This window comes from Diospyros lotus, chromosome 15 (assembly GCF_014633365.1).
Source record: "Diospyros lotus cultivar Yz01 chromosome 15, ASM1463336v1, whole genome shotgun sequence".
Classification (NCBI taxonomy): domain Eukaryota; kingdom Viridiplantae; phylum Streptophyta; class Magnoliopsida; order Ericales; family Ebenaceae; genus Diospyros; species Diospyros lotus.
In genome coordinates, this window is record NC_068352.1 from 16,498,185 (window position 1) to 16,516,756 (window position 18,572).

Genomic DNA, 18,572 nt, shown 5'->3' on the forward strand with positions numbered 1-18,572 from the left:
AACATAAGAAAAACATAACACATATAAGTTTGTGGGGAAAACCATATGTAACAAAAGTAATTTTTCGGTTGAACCACTCACCTCAAATGTATCTCAGAACACCTTGATTCTTATGCTCAACCTCAATTTTTGTGACAGGTCTCACTAATTGTACTATTACTCAATTCTGACTTTCAACATACCTTGGCCATCATATTTATTCAAAGAAATATCAACATCTATTTTTTCATAATTTTCTCTTATTTTCTTCCTATTTTTCTTTCAATAATTCCCAAATAAATACTTCCTCAAGTATTTTTCTAATTTTTTCTCCACCATAATTCATAAAATAATTTCTTAAAAATAATAAATAAATTTTAAAAATTACCTATCACTCGCGCACCTTCACACACCAGCACTTGGCTTGCGTGTGAAGACTGGTGCATGCACTTCACGCACTGATCGTCTTTAACCTTTTTCTGGTCACTAGCGACTGCTCTGATGCCCGATTTTCTTGCATCACAATGAAGTACTCCTCAAGTCGGTCGCATTAGCACCCTTGGATGCTCGAAACACCAATCGGAGGTGTTCCAAATGGTCAATTAAAGCCTCAACTCCGGCAACTTATCCGATTTTTCAGCCAAGCTTGAAACACCCTCCAACCAGCGTTAAAATCTCCTAAACTCTCCAGAAATGCTCTCCAAAACACAAGGGATAAAAACTCTCTAACCAATCTCTCAAAAACACTCCCGAAATTGAGCAATTTGATGCTCAATATTCTGTCGAAACCCTTGTTGTTTATAAGCAAAATCCGGTCATCTCTCGACCAATCACTGACCATTGCTTCGTCCCCAAATTCCCTAGACCACGATGGACCTACCCTTGGCACCCTATGATCTTCCCATTGCCGAAAAAATGGACTTTCAATGGTGGCAATGCGATGGCCACTTGTTGTTGTGTTCACACAGTAGTTCTAAAAATTACACTTCCATCCCCAAGCTTCATCCAAATGTTATTTTGGCCCTCATTTCAAGTTCTCAAGTTTTGATATTTCACCACTTGAACCCCTAAGTTCTATGCTTCTCAATTGACCCAACAATTTTGAAAAAATATCATTTTCACCCCATTTTCAACTAGAATTAAAAATTATATTTAGGGCCGCATGCATGTTTTGATTGTGAATCCTTTTGTTTCATCCTAAAACCATTTCAGAATTGTTTCTTATGCAAAACTTGAATCCCCTCGAGATTCCCTTGATTTCCTAGATGTCATTTACGATCATTTGGTCTTTCAGCCTGAATCATAGTTGTACCGAAAATCATCTTTGTTCTTATTTCTTTCAATGTCATAAATCTTGTCTCGAGATGCTCGTCAATCTCATACTCTTTTCTGTAGGTATCTAAGCTTCAAGCATTCCTTACAGTTGATTCGGTCACCCACAACTTTGAGAAATTACACTTTAACCCTAATTTTTTTTGAAAATTTCACTTACACCCCAAGATCTCAGGTGTTATAATTTAAAATACCCAATTCACCCCATCTTAGGTGTACATTATTTTTATAATTTTATTAGTTGTATTTAAGTTAAAATTTTGAAAACTTTCTTGATATTTTAGGGTTTTCCATTCTCTCTTGTGCTCCCGACCAGCTAGGGATAGTTGTTGGTAGAAGGAACTAGGTACATTTCAAATTAAAAATTACAATAAAATGATCTCTTATTATCAAAATTTTAGTGTTGGCTTATTTTAAAGATATTATGACACCTCATAAAAATAATGATCAGAACTAAATAATTTTAATATTTTAACTCGATAGAATTAACATGAAAAATTAAAATATATCTCTTTGATTAATGATAGATAGTTATCATTGGAGTCATTTTTGTATTTAATTTTTTTTTTTTAAGTTGGTAAGAGTATTGAATCAAAAAATAGCGAAGGTTAAAGACGATGCATTGGAGATTGGATGAGTTTATCTACCAGCTCAAGTCATGGGAGTTAGATGGAGACTAAATTATATTATATATATATTAATTAAACATAATATGAAGTTGAAGCGTCTGAACTACGTACTATATTGCCACTGTGCAATTATATGCATCCAAGTGTTGCATGGCACAACATGGGATATGCAATTTTCAAATAAACAACTGAACCAAGTTTGGAGGAGGTTGCACTTATTAAAGAAATTCATACCGTATATTCATAAGAAGGTGAAGACGCGTGAGTTATTGTTCTTATTATGATTTTACATAAAAAACAAATTAAAATTAAATTATTAAATTTATAAATAGATATAAAAATATAACGCATAAAATTTAAATTGAAAAAAATCATGAATAGATATAAAGAATAAAATATATTTATATCTCTTTCATGAACATACTATATAGAAGTTTCAAATAAAATTAATTGTCTGCACGTGTGTTACAGGTTGGACATTCTAAGAGTTGTTTCCACCATGGCATGGCATGAGACCTCCAAATTTAAAATGATCAATTGAACTATTAGGGGAGAGGTTGACCCAATTTGGGGAATCGCTTCAAATAAAATAAAGTAAAAAATGGGAGTGAAGTTAGATAGGATGGAGAGCTGCGTATCCAGAAGCTTCAAATTGGAGTGATTAATAATAATAATAATAATAATAACGGTATTATTATTATGAAGACCATTTTCCTGCGGTTTTTCTTTATATGAAGACCATTGCCATCATTTGCTGATAATTTTCCTGCGTTTTGTTTAATGTCAATCATGAATTTTAGCCCATCAATAATTAATTTCTTTTTATGATTGTAGTTTATGTATGATGTGCCTCAATTTTGTAAATAATTTGAGCTCTTAGGCATGATATGTTCTCTATCTTACATTGAGGGAAAAAAAAAAAAAAGAGAGAGATAAGAAATGGTGCATTAGAGAAAGACAAGACTAATTCAAACTCTGGGGGGATTTGGTCTCTAAGTTATTCTTAACCTTTTGGCTCTGTTCCTTTTGACGTAACATTTTATCTGGTAAAGTATTTTACTTATTGTTTGGCATTGAAGTCACTAAAAATAATTATCTTTTAGGCATAATTAGGATTTTTTTTACCAAAATGTAAGTAATGGCATACCCAAAAAATTTTGATAATTTATGTTTAGTTTTAAAGAAAAAATGTATAACCTTTTTACTCATTATTGTCAATTTTTTAGTATCATTTTGAAATAAAATACTGAGATTTTGTAATGGCAAAGTAGTTCATTTTAAAATAATCATAATAAAATCATAAAGGGGATCTTCATAGCATTCATGCAGGGACAAACACAAGCAAGCAAGCGGCGATATGCAGCGGAAGCAACGCAGAGACTTGAGACAAATTAATATAAGTAAGAATGGGAATTATATGAAGTAGTATGCAGTACCCACCCACCCCAGAAGCTTCAAATATAATTGGATTCCAAGCGTATAATCGAACCCCAGGCCAAGACGTAATAGTGGTGCCATTAATTGTTTATATTTTACAGTCCGAGGAGAGATATGGGATGAGAGCTGTTTCCACCATGGCAATGCAAAGGATATGCAAGCTCCACCTGTCATTACTCTCTCTCTCTCTCTCTCTCTCTATATATATATATATATGTATATATATATAAATAAGCCTCCCTCACTCTCAGATGCTTCCTTTAAGATAAAACTGACATATATATATATATGTTTATTATCATCACAGCATTCTCTCTCCCATCCCTATATATATATATACCCTTTTCCCACAGCCCAATCACAAAATCTCTCTCTCTCTCTCTCTCTCTCTGTGTGTGTCCCAAATGGCGTCCTTCACAAGAAGAGCATCGGCACTGCTAGCTTATCTGCTTCTGATCACGAGGTGCCTGATAACGGCTGCCGTTGCCGGAGGAAACTTCAAGCAAGACGTCGAAGTTACGTGGGGCAACGAACTGGCTCAGATACTCGCCGGCGGCCGGCAGCTCACCCTCTCATTGGACAAGGCTTCTGGGTCTGGTTTCCAGTCCAAACACCAGTTCTTATTCGGACGTTTTGACATGCAGCTCAAGCTTGTGCCGGGCAACTCTGCCGGCACCGTTACAACTTACTATGTATATAATTAAGCACATATATTTGCCTCTTGATGATTTTGTTTCTCTTTCTTCATTCATTCATTTGATGAACTACTTAATCATTTCAATAAATATCTCTTCTTGGGTTGTGTGTGGAATTAATTGATGCAGTTGTCCTCGGAGGGGCCAACCCACGACGAGATAGACTTCGAGTTTCTGGGCAACGTTTCAGGACAGCCATACACAGTCCACACCAATGTCTACTGCCAAGGGAAAGGCAATCGTGAGCAGCAATTCCATCTCTGGTTCGACCCCACCGCAGCCTTCCACACCTACTCCATCGTCTGGAACCCTCAACGCATCATGTAAACATTCCTTCATTCATTATATGTCTACACTCGCTCGTTCTCGTTGATGATCTCTTTATTTAAACAGTACTTGAATATGTGCTATTCTAATTCATTCATTAATTTCGCAGATGGATGGTGGATAACATTCCACTAAGGGTGTTCAACAACAACGAGGGAATCGGCGTTCCCTTCCCCACAAGCCAGCCCATGAGGTTGTACTCAAGCCTGTGGAATGCCGACGACTGGGCAACCCAAGGCGGCAGAGTGAAGACCGATTGGACCAAAGCTCCCTTCACTGCTTCCTACAGGAACTTCAAGGTCAATGCTTGCTTGCCCTCGTCCTCACCGTCTGAGTCATCGTCTTGTGATTCCAAGTTCTCCACCTCCACGGCAACGTCGTCGTCTTCTGATGAGGCAATTTGGCAAACTCAACAACTTGATTCCAATGGCCGAAAGAGGTTGCGATGGGTGCAGCACAAGTTCATGATCTACAACTACTGCACTGACTCCAAACGTTTCCCTCAAGCCCTTCCCCGCGAATGCACATTACGCCAATGATCCCCACCCTCATAAGGCTTCCCTTTTGGGCGAAGTGGTTTTCCTTCGAGTCTTGGTGACCCATCTTCATAGTTTTGGAATTACTACATGTTCAAATAAATTCTTCATTCTTTCTATTCAAATGTAAAATGTATCAATAAATTAATTATATGGTTAAAATTGATTTGTTTAGTCATACAGCTTATTTGATTTTCTTTTGAAAGTATAAGTTCTTCGGAATAGGCTGTCGGGTAACGCGTACGCCTAGTGGTTTAAGGATGATGGCCTGGTATGGCGTATTACAATGAGCCCATTTCCTCCCGCTATCTTTTCTGTCGCCACCTAGAGGAATCAACCTAACTGCCTTGGCCCCTTGAACTTATTGCCACGGCCTCCAAGCATGCATGCTTTCCTAGAAATTGATCTCTAGAGAGTGATCTTAGGCATCAATATCACTGGGTCATGGCTGGTTTCCCCAATTGAGGGCGGCGGCGGTTGCACTATTGGTTGTTATTGCAGTTGTTGCTAACTACTACTGTGCTAACTCCAAATAATGTTTCCCTCGAGGCATTCCCTGCGAATGCAGATTGTGCCTTAGATTCCTTTTAGGCCTTCCATCTAACTGCAGTGTTTTTTCTTTAATTCTTCACTCTTGCTTGCCAATCATTTTAGTTTTGGAATTACTATGTTCAAGAAAATTATTTATTCTTTCAGTACAATTGTAAGAAGTGTATCAATAAATTATAAATAAAAAAAAGGTATCAATAAATTACTTGGTAAGATTTATTTTTCAGTTACATAACTTTAAATGCTGAAGAAGGGAAAATGTTTAGTTTGGTAAAGAGGAAAGAGAGAGATTAAATTGGTCTTGAGCAAATGGACACCTCTTTGTGTCTCAGACAAATCCCTCTACGCAAGCATCTTCTCTGGATGTCACCGATACTATAGGTGATGTTGCCTCACTTTCAATCTTGCCAGTGATTCCTTGCCCCCATCTCCATGCTCAGTTGTTCTTCTCCTTGCCCTATCCTACTAAACCCCCATCATCTCTACTAAACCCCATCCTTGTCGAAATACTAAATCACCATCTCGAGCTCTAGGCTAATACATAGATTTCCTTTTTCTGACCCACAAATCATTCAAAGCATCCTACTTTTCTCTAGGCAAAAACTCCTTTGCTTGTACCCTCCCTTGATTGGGGTTTCGAAAAGCCTCCCCTATTGCCTCTTGAATCTTTCAGCTTGTTATTCGGGTATAATACCTTGCATTTTGACTTCCTAATTAGGGATTATTGATTGGTTGAATGACCATGGGTTTTGTGGTATTTGTAGTACTCATATCGATTCTTCTCTATTGGCTGATTAACCTTTTTTGGGAGCCTTATGAGGCCCGATCCTTCTACTGCTACTAGCATTGTCGATCAGGACTCGTTGAGCCTGGCATAATGGTGGAATTGTGGAATAGACTGGTTCATCCTACATTGGATCCTTCTATTGTCCCCCACTCTTCTTTTTTATCGTTTCGGTAAAAATGAAGAGTTGTTACTTTTCCCAGAAAGGACCCTACCCGAAAAGGTCGTCTTTTTCATATGCCCGGAAAGGTTTTCCCTCGAGACTCTTCATCTACCAGGAAAGCCTCCCCTATATGTACTACATGCTTATCGCAGTTATTTCTTTTTTTACCTTTCTCTCTAAAGTCTCTTTTTGCCTAAAAGCGTTAGCTGTTCTTGCTTGAAAATGTCTTTCACTTTTGTTGATATATCGGTTTGTCCTTGCCTCAAAACTTTGCTTAGAAACTCAACTCAGCGTTTTAGGATTTCCTCTTGACTCGTAAAATGCTCTGTGTTTAAAAATGTTCCTTGCCCGAAAATACTCCTTTCTAAAAAATTCTTTGTCTCTATCCTAAAACTTCTTTGTGCCTCTAAACGTTTAGTTTAGGGTCAATTTTTGCCCGAAAACATCTTTGTGTCCCGAAAGCCTTTAGTTACCTGGAAACCCCTTTCGTGCCTAAAAACCCTTTGGTTGCCCGGAATCCCTTAATGTTGGAAACTCTTTTATGGCCTGAAAACCCTTAATTCCAGAAAACTCTCTCGTTTCCCGGAAACCTTTATGCCTGGAAACTCTTTCATTGCTCAAAAACTCTCTTGTCGCCCAGAAACCCTTATGCTCGGAAACTCTGAAGTTGCTCAGAAACCCTTATGCCCAGAAACTCCTCGTACCCAGAAACCCTTAGTTGCTAGGTTCTTGATTGGAAACTCTTTTTGTTAACTCATTTGCTTGTGCTATTTATCCTAGTTATGCCTTGAGGGAAGGTTGGCTCTTACTGCTATGCCCCTGATGACGACCTTTTCGCACCCTCCATGGGGAAGCGTTCCCTCATCATGTCAGCAAAATAAGCTTGTCCAATGTAAGAGTAATTATTGCATTCCCTCCTCGTGTCATGCCCAGCTTCCTAAATCGAATGAAAATGGCTTTGCCTTTGTCGAGGACAGGTGTTTCACAATATACGAGGTGTGTTTTCATCTAGGGTTCCGGCTTTCCCTTAGCCTTTTTGGTATAGAGTTCATTCGTCGTAGTAATATGGTTTCAGCCCAACTTCATCCCAATGGTTGGACTTTGTTAGTGGGATTTTTTGTCTTGTGTAAGGAAAGAGGAGTGTCTCTTGATATTGATCTTCTATTCTACTTCTTTAAGTTTCGTTCGATTCAATCTTGTCATGACATATTCTCTCTCCGTAGAATTAACCCCGAGGACCAATTGTTTAATGAACCTCCTCCCAAAGTGCACAATTTTGATTCCCATTGGTTCGTTATGGATCCTCCAATAAGGACCTAGTTTGTGCCTCGGTCTTGGTGTTCAAATGTTAAATGGTTTGCTAAGCCAGTTTTCAAAGAAAAACTCCAGGATCTGCGGGAATGACTCATAGGTTCACACCGTTAACTTTTAGGTGGAGGACTAGTGGACATCTTGGGCCTTCTCTCTAAGGACAGGCTGAGAAGGTGTGGTTGGGTGATCCCCGTTGGAGAGTCTTCGAGGTGTGCAGGTCATTTGATGCTCCATTCGTAGCCTCTAGGACCTCTATCAACCGATGTCCCAGCAGAAGGAAGGTTCCCCCTGCCACAAGAGTGGTGAGTCTTGAGGGTTTGGATACTTTCAATTGCACTTTCCTCCTTCCTTCTTGATTCTTACGCCTTTCACTTCCTTTTGCACCTTCTCTTTTTTTGTGCTCATTTTTTCTCTCATATTCTAACTTGTGGGTTTTTCTACTTTTTGTAGGCATGAGGCAGGTGATGCGAGCTTCACGCGCAGAGGATAGCTGAGGATATAGCTCGAGACAGACCTCCCCAACCGGTGGCCTACCCTCCTAAAAGCCTCCATGCCCTTCCCGAAATCAATGTTGTTAAGGGCTTAGGGGAAACTGGTGTGGTGCGTCGTCGTTAGAAAATGAGTTGACGTCAACAAGTTAAGGTAGACTAGTCAACTTTCCAGCCAATCACTGCTCCTACTCTCCTGGAACCCTTTAAAGGTACTCCCTTAGCTCTTTCGCCAATCGTAGATCCTCTCCAGCCTTGCAGATTGCCTGATGGAGGACTCAATTCGGTCGCCATGAGTGGGGCCCATGACGACATGGGGAAAACCGATCATTATGATGCAACTCTTGGGGTTCCTGGTGTGCGAGAAGTCACGGTTACTTCTCGTCTTGATCAAGTGGCCGTCGATGCAGCCCACGCCGTTGGTCGTGGGCAATTTCACAGAGGTGTTGTAACGCCCCGTATTCTAAATATACACTGAAGCTATATGATATTATTATACGTTAATAATAACCTCAAGCGTTATTGGAAATCCTTTATGAACGGAAGCAATGATTGAACCTGAGTATGCTAAATAATTAGGATTTCCACGAGTTTAATAAAAATCTATCACGCACCAACATATTAGAACTATAGCAGCCTCACGGATACATGAATTTGTGGTATAGCCGTAGAACCTCACACATACACCATACATCCTTAAGTATCTTAGCTGCTATTTACAATACAATATTGGGAATACAAGTACTACTCTTGGGTTACACGTATAAACAATGATTTCGTAAACTAAAGATCCAAAACTTCAAAGCTAGCTAAGCACTACCTCCTTGCCTATACCTAAATTGGAACCTGGGATACTTGTCACATCTGACACACTTGGAACGTTGAATGTTCTAGGAGTATGAAACACCCAAGTTAGATAGTTACATCAAAGTGAGTGGCACAAGAAAAGAAACAATGCATGCAAGAGCAATATGCAGTTATGCCATGAAATCTTCTCGATGGCAACCTTACTAGAATGCTACCCTATCCAAACCTCTCAGCCCCATTACACAAGCACAAGATAGCCCCCTTACTTGCCATATTCAAACCTCTAGGCCCCCTTACATAGGCACAAGATAGCTCCCTTACTTGCCATGTTTGAACCCCTTGGCCTCCTTACACAAGCTCACGTGGTCAACTGTAACACTGAGTGTCATTTTATATGCATTTATAAATTTTGCATAATTTTATTGCTTATGTCCATATAAATGATTTAATTATAATTATTACTATCAATTATTGAGCCTTGTTATGCAGTGGAAGGAAATGGACGTCGTCACGCTCAATGTGCCAATTAGAAAAAAAAATTATAATTTATTATTATGCAGTTCAATGTGTTACACCATACATCCTTACACAAGCTCACGCCATCACGCTCAATGTGTTACTATCGATTTATGAAATTCAATTCAAGTGGCTAAATATATTTATTTGGGTTTGAAATTTTTAAATCGCACTCAATAGGATATAGAACACAAATTAATTTAATGTTGGGTTTAATTTATAAGAGACTCATTATTGGCCCAACGGGTGAGAAAAAATAAATAAATAAATAACCCAAAAGCCCAATTAAAGCCCACCCAACTCAAGACCTAATAAAAAAAATAGAGAAAAAAAACCCAAATACATCTCTTTTCCCCCTCCCAAACCTCACATATAACACCCCGTTTTCCCAGAACGTGCATTACCTTGAGATGTCGGGAATATTTTTTTTTTTCAACATCATACACACAACATAAGTCTCTCGATATACATACCCTCATCATATTCATTTCCCAACAATCCCGATTATACCTTCTTAGCATATCAAAATTTAAAAATTAATAGACTAAGACAGGTATTATCAATCACATCAATGGAAGCAAGATCGAAACCTCAATGATATTTAACCGACAAATTCCTTTTACAGATAAATAACCAAATCGATGTTTCACATGAAAATATCAAAATATTACATGACCTCTAAACATTGTAATCATCGACAAAACCTATGAAAACTAAACATAGTAGCTACATCTCGACGACTTCCTTTCCCTTTGAGCCACTGCTTTCACCTGGAACGTTTGAATATTGCAGGGATATAATCCAAATTAGATGCTGAATCATCTAAGTGAGAGTTCAAAAATATTTTTATGAATATATGCAAAATCATATATAAAATCGACAAATCCTAACATGCCCTAGCCTAAGAGAAACCCCCATAGCACTTAGCCCTAACTGGGGAAAATGCAATCTCTCTAAAGGCGATACGACCACACCGACCCATTGGCAAACCAATCCTACTGAAGAGGGACAACCTCGACATATGAACCCGGGAACCACCCCATTGTCATTGTTAGGCATTATGATCCTACTCAAAAGCATTCTGAAACCCAACACAACCCTAGCCCCAAGAGTATCACATCAGCACTATCCCCGGAATCAACGACACCTCGGTATTAATGCTATTGCTCAAAGGAACCTGGGTGGTGTCCACTCTCAGCCTCGCCACTTGAGCCAACAACAGGTGTGGTGTCCATTCTCAGCCCCGCCACTTGAGTACCGTAGGATGAAATCTGTCTCAACCCCGTCCCAAGTGAGTCATATAACATTAATATCCTCGGCACGCATCCCGAGTGCTGTCACTCAGGGGCCACATCACAGGATTACAACCCACGTCCCACATGGGCAACACATAATATGTCAATACCCAAAATCATAACATGCATGACATAAAATCAATATCTCAATGTATGCAATTTACTGTACGAAATTCAATGCATGTGTAAATAATCGTTTAGACGAACCATCACACGAAACAAGTCGCTCATGATAAATCAAAGTGATCAAAGTAATAAGAATATGCACAGGAATTGGATTGAACAACTCAAGCTTTTCTGGTAGAACCACTCACCTTTGGGCTAAGTTCAAGATTCCTCGAAATGCATGCCCGACCTCGATTCTCGTGCCAGGCACCCTATAGTTCAAATTTGAGCCTCAACGATACCTTGGATATCATATGTATTCAAAGGAAAATCAATATCTATTTTTCGAATTTTCTCATAAATTTTCTCTAATTTTTTCCTAATTTTCTCTCGATAATTCCAAATAAATACCTCTCCAAGCATTTTTTCCAAATTTTTCTCCACAAAAATTAATAAAACAATATTTATAAGCCTATGGAATTTTCTGGAAATTTTCCAGATTTTCCCCTATTTTCTCAAATTTCCATAATTACTTTTCCTTGAGAAAATTTATTTCTCCTTGATTTCCTTCGAATCTCCTCCAAGAAACATACCAAAACTCATAAAATAAATTCCTTATCCTTCTAGAATTTTCTCAGAATTTTATAAAAATCCCTCATATTTATTTTCCATTTACATTTTCTTTCAAAAATTCAAATAATTATCTCCTCAAGAAATTTCCAAGATAAAAATTCATCAACACAAAATATTCCTTTTTCTTGAATTTCTAGATATTTTTCTAGAATTTTATTTCCTTTAATTCTATTTTTTTCTCAAATTTCCTATATTTTCAGGATTTAAAAAATACAAAAAATACTTCCGGTCATCTTCTCCGGCGACAGCACACCAAAAAATCGAAGCGACGACACCAGGCTGCTCCTCTCCCTTAGTCGATTCCAATGGTACCTTTCTTTGTCGAAAAACACCACCAAAAGCCCTCCGATTTGGCCGAAAATAACCCGCCCAAGCCACCCGCCACCGAACTTCGACGAACGAAATTGACCTTTGATTCGAACTCCGATTGACACAAAACTTTTCAGATTAGCTTCCCATAGCCTCGCGACCAAAAGCCCCTTATTAGATCCTTGGATCGATCACTCTACAACCCGATTTAAACATTCCCGCAATATGTATATATATATATATATAGGCAGCCAAATATATATATGCGAAAACACCCCCTATACTACTCGAAAAGCTCTCAAAATTCCCAGAATTGCTTCTCACAACCTGGGGAACAAAAGCCCCTTATCCCTGACCTCCGATTTGCTCCCAAATATGAGAAATCCGAAGTAAAATCTTTGATGCAAACTCTAAACCAAAACTCAGCTATTTATAGCCAAATTCGTCCGTTTTCTGACCAATCAGAGGCCGTTGCTTCGCCCTTACACGACCTTGGCCCATTCTCAGCCATGCCCTATTGAAGAACAGCTGTCCCATGGCCGAATTTGCCTTCCACGATTTGCGACAGGCGACCATGCCTCACGCTGCAAATCTGACTTTTTTTTTTTGACATGATAAACTATAATATCTTTTATTAAAAAATAACTATAATCTAATATATCATTTCTTTTAAATATCTAAATTCCGAGGCGCTCCCTACTAACAATTCAATTTTCAGCTCGAACTAAAGCTGTATCGAAAATTAACTCCGATCTAATTTTTTTTTATACTAAAAATCCTATCTCGGGAGGCTTAGCAACGACATATTATTTTCCTTTGAAATCTTAGCCTCGGGACATTCCTTGCAGCTAATTCGGTGATTTATTTTATTATAAAACCCATTTTTTGGTATTTTAAACTCATCCAAATTACATGAGGACCTCACACCATAAATGGGTAGTGTTTCACTAGTAGGTCTATTGTAAATGTCTTCTTTATGTTTTTTTTTTTTTTTTGCATTGAATGCTATTTATACATGTAGTATTATAATGAATTAACTTAAGAAAAATAGTAGTGAATTAGAGTCATGTTTAGAAGGTAAGGATTATTGAAAATTTTAAAATGATTGATAATGAATTAGGATTTTTGGCACATTGACGTCGTGGGCAACTAAGACTCCTCCACTTGCAAATCCAAGATGTGAACTTTAAAGACTTCAGGTAAGTAAACTATCTCTAATTTTCATCCCATGTTGAACGGTTAATGTGGAAACATTGTGCTTTATGGTTGGCTTGTAGATATTTAATGTTAAATCTTCTCGTTACTTTGTGTCATTTCCTTACATATAATGAAAATGATTAAGCATGTATATATGACATGTCATTGCATCAATGAGCACGCATAGGCATTGATTAGAGAAAGTTAAATGTTTTTCACATGAAAGATGTGTAAAGGTGCAAATTTTCTTTCAAAGATATGTAACTCAAGTTTTAAAGGAAATGGGTGAATGTTTATGCCATGAATAATGTGAGTGGGAAATGGGGCGTAGGGGACCGATGCATCCGACTTGCGAAGAAATGTGAATGTGAAAGTTGAAAGCGGAAAGAAATTTTTAACCGCTTTGCGGTATTACAGGTGGAATGACTCTAGTTCCAAATAAGAATTGCCCACTACATTGTGATTGGCTAAATGACACACCCTGTGAGCTCACGATAATAATGAAATGTTTTGAAAAGTTAAAATAAACGGGGATACATTTTCCAAACTTTATTCAAACTTTGCATGTCACAAGCATGCATCATGTGCATGGAGTTTACTTGCTGAGTTTTAGCTCATCCCTTTATTTTCCCCACGTTTCAGATGATGAGAGCTAGATGAGTTGAGGAGATCGCTTGAAGGCAGACTCACCCAGTAACCAATGGCATAGGCACTATAAGAAACAAGCTTTTTAGTGGAGGCCAGGGTCGTCACTTAAAGCCCAAAAAGTCGTTACTAAAAGTATTAGTAATGGCCAGACAGACCGTCACAAGTTATCACTAATGCCCTCATCACTAATGTAATTAGTGACGATAAAGCTGACCGTCACTAAAGTTAACCCATTAGTGACAGCTACTATAGCCGTCACTAATGTAATTAGTGACCATAATGCTGGTCGTCACTAATGGCAACCCATTAGTGACAGCTATACGTGGCCGTCACTACATGTTGACCGTCACTAAAGTTAACCCGTTAGTGACACGATGTCGGCTGTCACTAAAGTTAACTCATTAATGACGATGATGTTAGCTGTCACTAAAGTTAACCCATTAGTGACGATAATGTCGGCCGTCACTAAAAGTGGTTTACCCGTTAATGACGACCATATGCGGTCGTCACTAAAAGTGGTTTACCCGTTAGTGACGACCATATGTGGTCATCACTAAAAGTGGTTTTAACCCATTAGTGACGACCATATGCGGTCATCACTAAAAGTGATTTTAACCCATTAGTAACGACCATATGTGGCAGTCACTAAAAGTAGTTTACAATTTCACCTTTTTTTGGCCTACAACCTATACCATGTACACTTTACAAATGAACACCTGCTTTACAAAATGTTACAAACTATCACAATATATAAAATATATTGCTATACAATCATCAACATCAACAACCCAAAAGCCAAACATATATATATATATATATATACTCACATTATCAACAATCAAAAACTACAATTCAAAGTATCACTTTACAAAATCAATAAACCTACAAAATATGGAATGTTGAACACTATTCATCAACTAAAACATGTCATATCAGTAGAGCATCATCATTCATTACTAACCCTTCCTAGTCTAACCTTTTCCATGAAGCTTTTTAGCAAGCTAAGAGTTTCTGTTTGGGTTTGCTCTACTGTGCTTAATTTTTCTTTCAACTCTTTATTCTCTTGTCTTAGTGTTTCAATTGTTGAAGCCATTTGTAATTGAGAAGGAAGCTTGCCAGACACTGAAGAAGGTGTGGGGCCGAAACCATATCCATGAACTCAACCATGCCTTTCTTTGCCCATCACTTCAAGAAAAATCTGATTTTCATCAACAGGTTCAGAAGGCTGCTCCTCAGCTCTTTGGGCTGCTATAGTTTGAATATTTTCCTGTAATAAAATGTTGCACAAATAATTATTACGTATTGCACTTAAACAATATTAGAAAATAATCATTTTCCACAACTAAACAATTAAGTTTGAGAACTTAGAGTGAGACAAAATTCATATCCAAACAGAATTAACAGAGTTACTAGTTCCTTTTGTTTTTCTCTAATGAGCATAGATGAATGTAATATGAGAACATTTCTAATTGGTTTTTACCTTCTTGAATTGGGCTTTGCAAGGAAGAACTTTAATTTTGATCCATAATAAAATTTCATAAAATGATCATAATTATTTTAATGATATCAAGAATAACAAAACAACAACATAAATTTTAAAAGTAACTGAAAAGCTTACCACAATTTTTGCTGATGTCGAATCAACCATTGACCCATCCTTTTTATGTGTCAAGTAAAACATTTCTATTTCTGTTGGGTCATGTCCTAATTTTTGAGCTTGGATTTAAGTAATTATTAATAAAAAAAAGGTATTACTAGGAAAGAAACTCTAGAAATAACAAAATAGAGATATTCTAGGAAGGAAACAACTATAGCAGAGATTTTTGGATTTCTAACATTGATCATACAGAAGGATCACCTGCATTAAATTTGAAGATCCTTTGATTTAAGGTCCAAATATATTAAGAATTATCATTATAACATTTATGGTTCTGCTACATAAAAATTGAACTAGATATAACATGAGGGTGTTACATGGGATATGTAAGTAGTAAGATCAGTGTTTGGAATTGCCTTGTTATAAATAGGTCCTAGGTGTCATGTTAGGCTTGTTACCCCTCATTAAAGATTGGAAAAGAAACATCACAACGGCAGTAAAGTGAGAAACCTTGTAATTAGGAAGTAGTCCCATGATCCTGGGCAAAGGTGTGCTTGAAGCTGCATAACTGGGTGCAGTTTAATATTTCTTTTTTTTTTTAAATGCAATTTAATATTTCAAGAAGTTAACACTCTGTCAAGTATTTTGAAATGTAAGAGTTACAGACTCTCATGTGACTTTTCCTAGAAGGGTCATGGGAATGCAAGCCATGACAAAAATAAAGCAAACATTTGTCAATATATAAGGAAAAGCAAAAAGAAAGTACTTGCTGATATTAACTGTCTAATGTTCAATGAAAAATCAGTGATCAAATAGAAACAAGTGTACGAAGTAAATTTGTTTTGACATTAATTAGGACAGCATAACTTCACAAGAAATTTTCATCCCACTACATCTTATTCATTTTTAAGATGTAAAGTTCCATGATGTTGCTTCCATGTGTGGATAGAGGAAGCCCAACTCTTTTGTAATCATCACTTAAAACAAGACAAAAAATCAATTTGACGAAAGAAGCCAACACCACTCCACGAGCTACAAAGTGGATGATGGCGGCCCCTTATGGCGAGTTAATGAAGTAGTGTCCCATCTGGAGATCTATAGTACTTAATGGGCGTAGCAATCAAACAATTCTATAACACTGAGGTATTGATTATAGAATAGTCTTCATAAGGAAAATCTGATAGAAAAAAAAAAAACAATTGAAAAATGAGATCCAGAATGACATCTTAGTCAGCCCCAACAAATAAAAAGAATAAAGAAATAAAGTCCTTCCAATAATGCATGAACATGTTCCTACAGTTAATCATGGGCATGCATTCAACTAGCTCACTCCTTCAGAAACTAAGGTGCCAATTAATGCAGGCATCCAGAAACAGCTAGTACCAACAGCAGTGGGCTATCATATAAAGTTTTGAATGCAATGAAATGAATACCTTTTCACTTAAGACTCATCAAGAATTGTTTGGCCTTTGATTTAACTTAATCCAATTAATGTGGGCAAATACATTCACAATTGAAATATGGAACATAAATATAGAATCTAAATGAGGTTTACAGCTTTTAGGGGGAAAACCTTACCACCAATCATAATTGTAGGCAAGAATCTCAAGTCAGATCCAAAGACCATTTGAAACCAAAACCATGCGCAGTAATCAGAATAGATAACAAGTATTTACAAGCCATAAAACCCTAAATTGAATCCATGATTTAAGTGGTTGCCTCTATGATCTCCTACACGCTTTACCTGTGACCCAAATCTAGGCACACAATCCACTCCCCTTGGAACTCTCTTCTAACGCCTCAATTTTTAAGATTTTGAAGGCTGGTTTTGCAACGAATTTTGCTCAAGTTAATTAGAGAAGTCTCCCCTATGTTATGAATAAGAAAAGAATTCCAGAACTCAGCCAGAATATAGAGTAAGATAAAATTCAGTCAAGAAATAGAGGATGTGATCTCTGGTATATAGAAGAATTACTCCTGCATGTTTCCAGAATTATTCAGAAAATCATGCACCTTGGGGACAACTAGTGCTGGCCTAGCACCCCTAGATAGCCATAGCCCGTCTAGCAGTGCTCATTGCACTAAAAGCAATTTTTGTTCCTTTCTGATTTGCCTTAGACCTGCCCTTGTCTAACAATGAGTACTAGTAAAGAGACATTCCCTACTGCTGGCATGCTCGTCCAGTTTCAGTGGTATACGACATGCATGTTCTATTTTGGATAGCTGACACAGGATCAATTATCTTGCCTTGGTTTTGCAGTGGCCTCTATTAGTTCCAACACATATGTGTACCACCTTCTAAACCTCACTTAGGATTTTCATACTACCCAATTTATGCTTAATTTAACATACAATAAATTATAATTATGTCATATTAGGAGTATGGTTAGTTTTCTATATTTAAATTATTATAAATATTTCACATTAAAATAAGTTATATTAATTTATCTAATCTTTCATTTATTTATGTTTTTAGGTTCTTGCAATGCATAAATAACAGAAGAAGAAATAGCCCGAAATTAAATTTAATGTTGCTATCATTACATGTATTCACATTAAAAATAGTTAGAGATATTTTGTAATGTGTGGTTGACATTAGTTTTATTTTATGTGATTAATTGAAAGTTTTAAAAGTTATATATTGTGTGCTTTATATTTCATTTAGATTGTATAGTATAGGTTTAGAAAAAAATATTATTCCAAAAAAAAGGATTTTTCTACTACAAAATTAAATTTAGTAATATCATACATAGTGGTTTATTAGTTGTTTATAAAATTAACTATAAAATATAATTATTGATTACAAAAAATTTTGTAAAGAAAATCAATTTACAATGAAAATTAATATGATTAGCAATGATTTGATATAGTGAAAAATAAGGTTGTGTTCTATTTGCGTTTTAATTTTCAATTTTGAGTTTTGAATTCATTTTTAATTTTTGTTTTGGGAGTTTATTTTCAAAAAATTGAAAATGCGTTCTCTTTATTATTTTGAAAAACTGTTTCTCAAAATAGAAAGTTAGAAAATGTATTCTCTTTGAAATTTTGAGAATAATTTTTTAATGATATTTTATTTAATAAATTTGATTATTCAATAAATTATAAATATTTAATATTAATATAATATTAAAAATATATACATTTTAAAGTTAGTGAATTTTGTAATATTTTTTCCCATTACAATAATAAAATACGAATAAATATTGAAAATGAAACTTGTTTGATGTGTTTTGAG

General features: G+C 36.6%; 1 protein-coding gene across 4 annotated transcripts in view; it reads left to right on the top strand.

Moving 5' to 3' along the window:
* LOC127792028 (xyloglucan endotransglucosylase protein 1-like) overlaps nt 1-5,135 on the top strand; it is a 52,009-nt gene extending 46,874 nt beyond the window's left edge. For 2 of the 4 annotated variants that reach the window (XM_052322313.1, XM_052322315.1), the window contains 3 exons: nt 3,259-4,069; nt 4,202-4,395; nt 4,509-5,135. In XM_052322313.1, the coding sequence (XP_052178273.1) occupies nt 3,782-4,069; nt 4,202-4,395; nt 4,509-4,938 (912 nt within the window). In that variant the 5' untranslated portion in view covers nt 3,259-3,781 and the 3' untranslated portion in view covers nt 4,939-5,135. The remainder of the gene's footprint in view (nt 1-3,258; nt 4,070-4,201; nt 4,396-4,508) is intronic. The other 2 variants (XM_052322312.1, XM_052322314.1) reach the window with 1 other exon arrangement.
* The last annotated feature ends 13,437 nt before the right edge of the window (nt 5,136-18,572 follow it).